Raw genomic sequence first — 11,575 nt, 5'->3', positions numbered from 1 at the left:
CTGTGTGGTCATTTGTGGACTCAATTTGCAGGGCAGTTTTTATTCAACAGCCAACATAGTACACGAAAACACTTTGAACAAACAGTCAAATAGCAAACTTTGCACTTGGCCAATGATGAAAACATTTTTTTTTCTTTTAACACCCTGATGATTGTAGCTTTAAGATTAACGTCTTGTGTAACAAACTATCAACAAGGCATGCCTTTGCTCACAAGATGGTAGCATTGCAGTTGTGGTACTCTTAAGATGCAAGGGCCTCAGTAAAAAGTTTTGCTCAGCTCTTCAAATCTGGCTGTCAAAGTTTCACTTCACTGAGGCATAATACTTTAATAACCAGCTGTGCAACACATTTTCTTGAACTGCAGCTGTAGCCTAGTATATATAAATGCTTCTTGTCATTTGCTGCAAAGGCACAAAGCATTCGAGATATTGAGTTTTTGTATTTGCTATTGCTTTGCTTGTAGCCTGAACCAAGCCAGAGATAGCCAAGATCAGCTTCTTCCAAGAGGGGATAAATACCTAGCTGCAATAAAACAATCCTTTGTATAAGATGGGTTTCTTGCACTCGACACGAAACATGCTGTAGTAGCCACATGCTAAACTTAGCAGCTGCAGTTGAAGTGCAATCTGCAGGCCATTTTAAACCAAAGGATTCACCCTGATATGTAAATGCCTAGAGCATTGATATTTGGAGCAGCTGTTGCCTGGGCCATTATCTGCTCTTGTTCATAAGTGATGCTCCATGTATAGGCTTGGTGCAAGATTTATTGAAAAACATTGGAACCTAGGCAACCTTCTGGATGTTATGCGTGAATAGTGACAAAGTTGGAAACTCCATTAGCCACAACCTCAAAAGCACCAGTGTAGAAAAATGCGCTTAACCACACACACACACAATTTTTTGCAGCACCTATGTCTACATACATGGCAGCATGGCTAGACTGACTAAAAAACAAGCATTTTGACTGACTAGCATGGGCGGTCTACTATTCAGAAAAAATTTCACTTGAAACGTGCTATGGCACTGCAGCTGTGAGCAAAATTTTGAGACGATCTACTTAGTGCCCAGTGACCTTTAGCATGCTTGCGTTGTGATCCAAATAAGCTTTGAATTCACAATTACACGCAAAAATGTTAGGGCATGCTTTCTGCTTTCTTTTGGCTTCTAAACATGTCCACAGAGCTAGACACATGGCTTAAATTTGAATGGTTCACATTTATTCCAAATTGAAGTGCATTTGTCCAATGCTTGTGTACAGAAGCACATTTAAGTTCCCCAGGCAGAGCACTGCTACGAAACGAGACGTTGTTTCTGAAAAGCAATGCTATGCTGCAGACCAGAGAGTGCGCATCCTTGGCCATTGCCCTGCCCCTTAAGGAGCGATTCTTTCCAACACTTATAACGCACCATTATTATATCAAGTCCGCATGAGCTGCTTGTGTATCGATGCTGGTGTGAATTTTTCACAGAGAAGACTTGGGACTTCTGCCTACCATATTTATTCTAATAACATTTCGCCACAAATTTAGCTCTGCTACATTTACAGTCGAGACCTGCGTGAATGCTAAAAATTCGAATACCGATTGCTTTCAGATTTCAAACGAGCAGCGGGAAAATAGCATACATCAGGGTCCGGTACTTATGGTGCTGTCAAGCTTTTGGTCTGTCACAGCAAAGCAAAGGAGGCAAGTAGTGTTGCTAACAGCCTAACTGACAAGTGTCAAAATTTTAAGTTGATCGTGTGAACAGGCAGATGTTTGACCATACTTAGAAGCCAACAATGCTTAATTGCAATTATAAATTGGCCCCTATGGTTCAGAATATTTATATTAAAAAAAGGGGGACCTACTTTAGAATAAATATGGTTGCATCTTGGCATTAATCCAACATGTCTTCTCATGTGCTGTGCCTACAGGTATGTACAGAACACTTGGTCATAAAGTGTGCACTTGTAGCATTGTGTCTTCAAGGGTGCATCACAAGCCTTTGCATGTCACAGAGCTACAAGATGTTTGAAGCAGAAGTAGGCAGTTGGATGTATAATTCGACTATCTTCAAGCTTAAAAGCATGTGAACTTGACAACTGTGCCTCTCTCTGGCCAGAATCGGAGTTCCTTGGCGACTCTTTGGAATGCTTACTATTGAGATTGAGTAAAAAAAGATTGATAAAAGAAATGTCGCCTGAGGTATATTGACAGGTAGTGTAACACTGCTAGCTTTTTAATAAGCTAAAGGCTGATGTGGCCACTAGTGGTGAAGTGTTGACCGCGCACCGTAGGATGCCAGTTCAAAACCTACTCCTTTTACAGCCACGGTAAAAGAGCTTCTTAAAGGTGTGAAACTCTGCCTATTGTGCTATAGTATGCCATTCAGAATGTTGCTCCCTTTAACAGGCATACAAATGCCATCAGTTAGTGCCAGAGCTCCACTTCCTTCAGTGTCCTTGTAATTTGGTCAAGGCTGAAATCTCGGCTAATTGGTTGTACATTATTAATTAAAAAAGACTAGCGCTTTAGACGAGGACCTGTGTACTTCTATTTCTATGTCCTTGTCTAAAGCACTGGCCTTTTTTAATTAATATTGTACTTTGGTGTTGACTTGATTGGCAGGCAGGTGTAAGCACCATTACAACAGCTGCATCAATGTGGCTTAATTTCCCACTCGTACAGAGCTGACATAAGAGCAACAAAGAACTGATGGAACACTCTTGTACAGAAAGCACAAATCTATGTACAAAAATAAAATGGCTGCACAGGGTCATGCAACAAGCTCCAGTATCTGTACTGCTAAAAAGGGGGGGGGGGGGGGGGGGGGAGGAAAGAAGGAAGAGATGCTGTATGTACACGTTTCGTGTCAATGTTGCAAAAGCATTGAGCAGTTGCCAAGAAAGCTGCCTAAGGCCCAGGCACAGATGAATGTTCTGAAATCACTATTTACAGATACAGGCCGTGGTGGGCGACAATATACATGTCGCCACGCGAGAATAGTGCACGTGCCGCTGGCTGTGTAACATCATTCACAGTGCAATAAGTATTGAATGTGTCCCACATCACAGGAGTTGGACTGTGGCCGGCAGTGCACCAAGCTGTATAGGTCTCCCGACAACTATGGCCAAACCATACCAGCGGTGCATATAACATATGTGGGCTGCTCCTTGCATTCAGAGTGAGTACCTCTGAACAGGCTTCCCATACTGCAATATCAGGATGACAGAGCAGCGCATCCTGTCCTTGGACACAGTATTTCAAGAAACCTTACAAGTCGACAACCCAGCTTGCACAGCCGTTGGAACAGATGACCTTTAAACTGAACACACTGACACTGACGCCACCAGATTCACGTACATGTAGCACGGAAAGGCAGCACTAAGGAGTGCCGTGTAAAGGCAGCTAACCACTTTTACAAACTGTGTTGTTGTAATGGTTGCTGTATGGCACTGCAGACATGTTCGATGTAAATTAACAATGGCACCAAGGCTCAACACTGCCCAAGTGGAACGAATGCCACCGAGAGAGCACATGTGATAATTGAGTTAGTGACTGCTGCCTTGCTATGAATAAAAAATGCAAGTTGCAATACATTTCAGAACCTAAATCCAGTGGGGCACCAATTGTCATTACAATGCTGTTTTTACTAGCACTGTGACCATGTTTTTTTTACTAGTGTATTATGTCAAGACCTTAATTTGTTTTGAGAACAAGCTAGGCAGCATGAAATGACATGCCTCATCAACATAGCAAATTAATGGCACTGCTCTTTATGACTCTAGTCATGTCGGAATAGGGGCAGCTGTCACCACGGACGTGACACGACTGAGATGAGGCAGCAGCAGCATTTGAGTCGAAGGGGTGGCTGGGTGGAGCAGTCCTATTAAGGCAACACTTTTTTTGGACTTCCTTCATTGAAAGAAATTTGGTTCTTCTTTAACCACACTGATTCCCACCATGTGGGGGTGGTGGTGGCAGCCCTCCTTGCCCTTCTTAAATCTCCCATTGCCCGAGGACTGCTGCTTGGCTAATTAGTTTGTTAGAATCTCAAATGTTACCTTTAAAAAGAGAATGCCAAATGTCTGCAATGAATGATACCCAATGTGGAGGACAATGTAGAAAATACTGTCTGTGCCATCCAATGTAGCCCACTGGTACTTGGGTTCTGAAGGATAGCCAAATGCAGTCCTGTTGTAGATCTGGCAGTAGCCCATTTGTCCGCACTCTTTACACCATTTGACTGCATGAATGTATATAACTAGGTAGTAGATAATACAAACAATATTACAGATTCGCATCACTAATGATAAGCCACAGCTTTAAGCCTGGCTAGTTAAAAAAAAAAAATGAAGTACCCAGCAAAGGGAGGACAGGGACGCACAGAAAAGACAAAGTGGTTTCTCCAGTCTTTGTCCCTTTGAACCATTCCACTAGCAAACACTACTGAGCAATGCACAAATGGTTGAGGCAGGGCACAAAAACCCCTGTTAAGTGGCCACACTGCCACGTAGAGAGCTAGTGCAATGATAAATCACTACAATGCCGTAACAGGAACTTTGGTGTTTGCCAATGCAAGACACACCGTTTAGTCAGAAATGCGATCGCAGCATGGCCGGGCAAACTCAGTGCGAGTGGTGCTTCTGGCGCGGTGGGAAATGCTTGACGATGCCTCCCAACGGAGGCGCTGCGGCCCCCGCCATCACTGGAGGAGTCTGCAGTGCGTGCCGTGTCAGTGAGAGGGAGTGCGATCGTGCTCTCTGCACCTGGCTGAGGTCCTGCGAAGGGGCTACCTCGCGGGATGGCTTGGCAGACTCAATTCTCTTGAGCAGAGCCTGTGGTTTGTGAAGAGAATGATGCAGTGTGAGAAGGCTGCTACACGTCTGGTTTAGTGACGAGAAATTTTCCCCTGGAAAAAACTGGTTTCTGTCAGGTTCACCGTAATGAAAAAGACGGTGCCTGCTTTGTGCTGCACCAGACGGGAAAAAATAAAAAAAGGTGCCTTTTGGCGAGCAATTAAAAAGGTGCGTGTCACATGTTGAAGGCCGATGATATCTACTGCCTGGAAATTTGCATTACGTTTTTGTTGTAACATGTTGTAACATGTGAACCTTTGTGTTGGTAAAGCCTCTGTGAGTGAAAGGAACTCCTCAACGTCACGACGGCTGGACGGTAAACTTTTGCTGCAAACATGATCATCAAAAGTCCATTTCACTGCCCTATCCAATCATCTGAAACACTAAAAAACCAACTAGTTGGGCAGCACTACTGTGTAGTAGCTGCCAGTACTCATAAACAATCCCCATGCAATAATTCTTCTACAGACTCAATGATGTATAATATTCTTTATTCCTTGGAGCAATTGATAAACACAGCGATCATCATTTTAGTACTCACCTTATGGGGAATGAGCAAGTTGAGAAATCCCGCACAGATCACTACCTACCTGATTTTAAGCAGTACCATCACCAATGCATGCATCGCTTGATATATACAGCACACAGAACAGAAAAAAAAAATCTTGAGGCCACGAAATCCTGTGAAAATCTATCACTACTTTACACCAATTAGTACACATGATTACATGCAGTTTGCTGCCACAAAAACAGATGACCTGACGTGACAAGGCGAAATGTGTGTTCCAAGAAGGTTGCCCACAAGTTTCCACTGACAAACAAAGACCATCACGTGAACATAACAAAGTTGGACTTGAGCCAATCGTGAAAGCATTAAGCAGGCAACCTCACGGCACTTAAAAGCCTCATCAACGGCGACTTTTCTGCTGATACACCAGCGCACTTTCTCAAGAAGCAGTCGGGGCGCGAAGGAATTGAGGGAAGTGGCGCAAGCGGTTGGCACGAAAACTTACGAGGTTTTCCACTTCAATCTGCCGCTGCTGCCGCTGGCGGTTGATTGCCGAAGGCGCCAGCCGGGATGGCGTCCTTGAATCGAATTTCGGCCTCGGTCGGTTTTGCTGCGCCAGGATACGCTTCAGAAGCCGCTGGTTTTCGCGGTCGATCCGCTGCACTTCTTCGTTAGAGAACGACATGTTCTTGCGCCCCTTGGCCAGCGACGGGGGCTCCTTGCGCGTCCGGCTGGCCTGACCTTGCTCACACTGATGCGCTTCGAGGCGTCGAATAGCGTCCACGAGAAGCTGCAGGTCGACAGGCTCCCGCTGCTGGTGCGCACCTCCAAGGCGCACTTTGCCATGCAGCTTCATGGCAGCAGAGCTCTTGCGCCTAGCGCCACTGAAGGAACTTCTGTCAGACTCGCTGCCGCTGCTACTGCTGTCGTCGCCGGCCGCGGGGCTGGAGGCGCCGTTCAGGGCAGATTCACGCATGGCCAGCTTGCTGAGAGGTAGTTTCAGTGCCGGAACGGGGCTGTCACACATGTAAGGCGAATGGAGCGGTGTCACGTCTGTGATGGACTCGGACTCCGAGAGGTCCTCCATAGAGCCCTCGCTGAGCGACGACAGGCCGTCCGAGTCCGTGGCCGAAATGCTCGAACGCGGGCTGGTCGCATCCACAAGACGACCCTCATCGTCATTTTCGCTGTCCTGCTCCATGCTGCTGTTTCGGAGCGGCGGAGGCGACGGCTCTTTCATGTCGCGGTCGGTGAGCGTCACGTTCGGCGGCGGCGCCACGGAGGGGCTGCCTCTCCTCGCAAAGAAACCCGAGCTTACGGCCGACGACAGGCGATACGTTTCCGGCGGCAGCAAACTGGCGCTGCCGCCAATGGGAAGGGGGCTAACACTTGACGAAAGTGGGTTCTTCGCAGCGAAAGACACTGCATCGCGAATGTGACATTTCTGACCTAGGCCTCCGACATCGACCGCTGCCGCGCTGCATGATGGCTTGTTCTCGATGCCGTCACCACGAACGTAACACGACTGAGGTGAGGCAGCAGCAGCGTTTGAGTCGAAGAAGGCGACGTCACTCTGCAAGTCCACATCGCTGCTGTCGACGGCCAAGTCGGCTTTCCAAGACATATTGGTCGGTCCTGCACCCAGCGGACCGATGACTGCATACGGTCTCTCCGCACATCCATCAACTACGCGGACGATCACGACGTATGCGAGTGAAATCCACTCCGTCTGCGCTTCCGGAAGGCTTGTGCCGCGAAGCGCGGACAAAACCAGTGTGTTGCAACGGTGGTAGGCTGAAAATTTCGTTAGCAAGCCGTCGGAGAGTACCAGCAGCTCGTAGCGACGGTCGCCATGACTGATTCTACTCCACCGCTTTCGCCTGGTGGCGCCGTCGTACGCGACGCGGACGGCGGCGACTGCAGTGCTTATTTTTTCTTTGTTTCCGTGCACAACGTCACCGCGTTGTGCTTTCGTCACGCTGACGGCACAGTCGTCCGCGCCGTCCGCGGCGCCTTTTCTGTAGTGTTTGTGTGGTTGCTCGTTTTTGCAGCATTTTTGCCCCGGCTGCGTCGGAACTGCGCCATTGTAGGTTTCAGTCGTTGGCTGCCTGAAACCGCCTGCACTGACGTGGAAGAGAAAATGTGGCGCAATGGCGTTCGTACGCACGCAATATTTTTGCAGTTCCTCGTGGCGAACCGTCTAAGCGCACATTTGGAAAGCGTCGGTGGCGTCGCGCAGACGACTGCGACATCGTTTGCGTTTAACCAGGAGCAGCCATTGCAGGGGCAGTCACTGCATTCAAAGCTTAAATGGAATGGTGCAGTAGCCGACTTACGCATCACGGTTGGTGCAACAAGGGCACCACAGCAGAAGTTTGTTCGCAGACTCGCTCGACTTAATTGACAGGTTTTGTTGATCATCACGCTCATCAAAATGCCGCACGCACGTAGGTCGGGCGATCACGGTCGTCTTTGCAAAATACAAAAGCCACGTGTGTCGTGAAAGGCGGTAAAAATTATAGCCAAAGCCTTCGCACCACGGCTATTCACATTTCCCCTCGACATAACCTGTTTCATCTGTTTCGTCGGTTAACTATCGTTACAATTAACTATACTGTTGCTGTATACGAATAACCCGACCCTTAAGGGTGCCACGCTATTTCGCTGCACGCTATTTGCAACGGAAAACACTGACGGTAACTGTTTTACGGACGTGTACCAAAATGTGTGCAAAGTGTCAGAATGACTGAAAGTTGTAGTATTGAAAGACCAGGATTTGTCTAATGAGTGCTGGAGAGGTCAGGACAAACTTACAGTTTGTTCTGAAGATGCACATGGTGCTTGGTTGCAAGTAATAAAACCTGTCGGCAGGAAAATGGCGGAGGGCGCACTGCTAGCGCAACTATAATAGTCTCGCTATAGTTAAAATAAAAGCACATGCTATTCTGGATATAAAGGTTGCTAAATACGACTGAAACAAATGAAACACTGCTAGCCAGAGACGGCGCCAGGATCTTCATAGCGGGGCACAGTAGCGGGGTGGCGGTCGACAAATTTTGATTTGATATATGATTTCATTTGTCTTATTTCCACATACAAGGAGGTACAGCGATTAGGGGGGGGGAGGGGGGGGACAAGGAGAAAAAGTTGCTCAAGGCAACTGTCTGGCTCAAGTTCGATTACAATTTCTGCAGCGGAGCGGAGAGAAACAATACGAATAATCACTAAAGTCAAAAGAAAAACGCGAAAGGAAAACTTAAAAACAATTATAAAATTTCGTGCGGAATGCACGATAAGTAAGAAGGAATACAGCAGCACACGGTCATGAGGGCGAAAACACTTCATACAAATTTCTAGCAGGACAAGCTTCCATATTACTTTCAGTAATATCATTAATACTTTGGCAACCGGTGGCATAACATTTGTTGCCCTTACAATTAGTTTGTGGGTGAAGAACACATTAAGCCTCTGGAGCTCGAGTTGTGAAGATCCCCAGGTGGTCGAAATTATTCCCAGGACCGTCTCTATGGCACCTTTTTTTTTTCCTTTCTTCTTTCACTCCCTCTTTTATCCCTTCCCTTACGGTGCTGTTCGGGTGTCCACTAAAATGTGAGACTGTTACTGCGCCATTTCCTTTCCTCAAAAACAAATTTTCATTTTTCAAGCTTGCTGAGTCAGCTTTCCCGCAGAGCACGTTTACAAAATGGAGGTGGTGGTGGTGGTGGTGAAAACATTTATTTAGAACGGACAGGAGGTGTTTGGATCAGCCCGTAAGGGACCGATCCTTACAAACACTAGGTGGAGGTCCCTAGTTTGGGACCCCAGTGGCGGTAGCCGCCGCCCGGGCGCGCCCGACTAAGGCTTGTTGGGCCTGTAAGTCGTGGCAGCCGAGCAGGGTCGCCTCCCAGTCCTCCCGGGTTGGGTTGGGGTATCGTCGCCGAAAGCACGTTTTCGTCTTCTGGTTTGGTTCATGGGGTTTAACGTCCCAAAGCGACTAAGGCTATGAGAGACGCCGTAGTGGAGGGCTCCGGAAATTTCGACCACCTGGGGTTCTTTAACGTGCACTGACATCGCACAGTACACGGGCCTCTAGAATTTCTCCTCCAAAGAAATTCAACCGCCGCGGCCGGGATCGAACCCGCGTCTTTCGGGTCAGGTACATTTTAATTTACACAAACTGCGTTTGTATTTGCTGCGTTAGAAGCGCGAGCGACCCATTTTTGAACCACCTGCTGCTCAAGACCCCAATCCCTAAACCTCGTCCCATTTTGCGGAATAAAGTTTTATACTACTACTACTACTGTACTGCGGGATAGCCAACTCAGCGAGCTTACAAAAGTGTATTTTTGGCGCTCGATATTTCGAAACACAATGCTGATTCAGAAAATAATAATAATAACAAAAACTGGGCTTGCCTTCGATGGTGACGGCCTTCAATTTCACATTATAGTCTTGTACCCTAAAACCAAATGAAAAGTTAATTAGTTAGTTTTGGTAAATTATTAACCGTCTTTTAGTTGAGCTTTGTCGCGAACATGATGTCCGCCTTGCTGTTAACCTCGCGTTTGTTCCCTGATCACTCTGCCCACTTCCGGTCTCTTAACGTTACACCTATAATTTTTCTTTCCATAGCTCGCTGCGTTGTCCTGAAGTTGAACCCTTTTCGTTGGACTCCACGTTTCTGCCCCATAGAGGAGTACCGGTAAGATACAGCTGCTGCGTACGTTTTCCTCAGGGATATTGGTAAACTGACATTCATGATCTGAGAGAATCTGCCAAATGCGCTCCATCCCATTCTTATTCCTCTAGTTATTCCCTCGTATTCCCTCGCCACTTCCAGCGCTTCTGTACCTAAACTGCTGTTCCCTTCCGATACTGTTGAACATTAATTTGGTTTTCTGAATATTAATTTTAGACCCACCATTCTGCTCTGATTATCATGATCTGCTTGATCATGCTTTGCAATTCATCCACTGAGTCTTAACAAGGCAATGTCGTCAGCGAATCGCAGGCTCTCCATTAACTTTTATCACCAGTTGTTCCCAATCCAGGCCTCTGAGTACCTTCTGTAAGCAGGCGGTAAAGAGCATTGGCGAGATTGTGTCCTCCTGCCTCTCCTCACTGCCACTTATGTCCTAGCATCAGAGCCGAATTTAATCACGTCTTTCTGAATTGCCCGAACAAGCTCAAGCCCCTGTGGTAAGGGTCAGAACATCACGAGCGAAGGGAGGACGATCTGCGCAGCTCGCAGCCGAAGCTATAGCTTCGGTCAGAGGGCTGCGCGCCAGGTGTCACAGAAGCACACAAGTGCCCTAGGGCCCATCGTCGTCCTATTTCCTCTAGAGTCAATGGAAACTTTCCAGTGACACTAACTTCCTCTTCCCACATGTCCCCTCACTTCATACTCCCATAAGTCAATAAAGTTGTTTCCTACCACCCTTCCTTATTGAAACTTTATTGCTGTCTTTACGGAGGGCTATGATGGCTGTGCAGCTGCTATAGATATTTTTTTTTATTCGAGCTGTTTGCCATCAGGCATAATGAAAAAGGAAAGAAAGTTATAAAAATGAGTGCAAACAAGCCTCGCTTAAAAAGCGGCACAAGTTCGTGATGTAGCGATTATCTAGAGTCCACTTGGTATAGTTGTCTGCAACGTCCCATCGCAGGCCAACCTTTCTTAGTAAACGTCGTCTCACAGAAGCTGTAGCCGGGCAAGTCCACAGCAAGTGTTTTTCATCACACTGGTCGGGCGCAGCACCACAATGGGGACACTTGTCTGTCACTTCGTAACGTTTGTCACGCCACCGATGACGCACACAAGGAGTCAGAGCCGCTCCTGCCCGAATCCGGCGCACAGATACCTCCTCCTCCCGAGTAAGACTCCGGGGGAGAGGGTACGAACACGGAGGAATTAGAGCGCGTGTTCGCTGACGCAAAGACTGTTTCTCGGAAACATGGGACAGGAACGGATCTGAGGGAAGAGGGGAAGGTGGCGGGATATCGGATGTGTCAAGGTGTGTCATTGCATCCACATGAATATTATGCGGATCCTGGGCATGCCCGCGAATCCAGTGTATACGCACAGGACAGGGGTATTTTGTGCAAAGTTGGTGAATGGATTGTGTAACTTGGAATGTGCGCCGGACAGCCTTAAGCTGCTTAAGGGCGGCAAGGGAGTCGGTGTAAATGTGTACAATATCGAAAGTAGGTACGAGTGGAAGGGAAG

At 47.3% G+C, this 11,575-nt stretch overlaps 1 protein-coding gene across 1 annotated transcript; it reads right to left on the bottom strand.

Annotated features, from left to right (window-relative positions):
- Positions 1-24: 24 nt before the first annotated feature.
- On the bottom strand, positions 25-7,244 carry LOC149372564 (uncharacterized). Its single transcript, XM_089567063.1, has 2 exons — positions 5,855-7,244; positions 25-4,820 (listed from the first exon to the last, which is right to left on the bottom strand). The coding sequence occupies exons 1-2, from the start codon at positions 6,971-6,973 to the stop codon at positions 4,611-4,613; spliced, it is 1,329 nt and encodes a 442-aa protein (XP_089423189.1). The 5' UTR covers positions 6,974-7,244; the 3' UTR covers positions 25-4,610.
- Positions 7,245-11,575: the final 4,331 nt, after the last annotated feature.

The sequence above is a fragment of the Amblyomma mixtum genome, chromosome 1 (assembly GCF_055824585.1).
Source record: "Amblyomma mixtum isolate Tamu chromosome 1, ASM5582458v1, whole genome shotgun sequence".
NCBI classification, from domain to species: Eukaryota; Metazoa; Arthropoda; class Arachnida; order Ixodida; family Ixodidae; genus Amblyomma; species Amblyomma mixtum.
The sequence above is the reverse complement of the archived record's forward strand: the minus strand, read 5'-3'. Positions and strand labels throughout refer to the sequence as shown.

What these genes read in the sequence shown, in the direction of transcription:
- LOC149372564 (XM_089567063.1), bottom strand. Translation starts at nt 6,973, where the DNA reads ATGTCTTGGAAAGCCGACTTGGCCGTCGACAGCAGCGATGTGGACTTG. An exon ending in AGATTGAAGTGGAAAACCTC is followed by an intron (nt 4,821 to 5,854) that starts GTAAGTTTTCGT and finishes CACAAACCACAG; the next exon opens with GCTCTGCTCAAGAGAATTGA.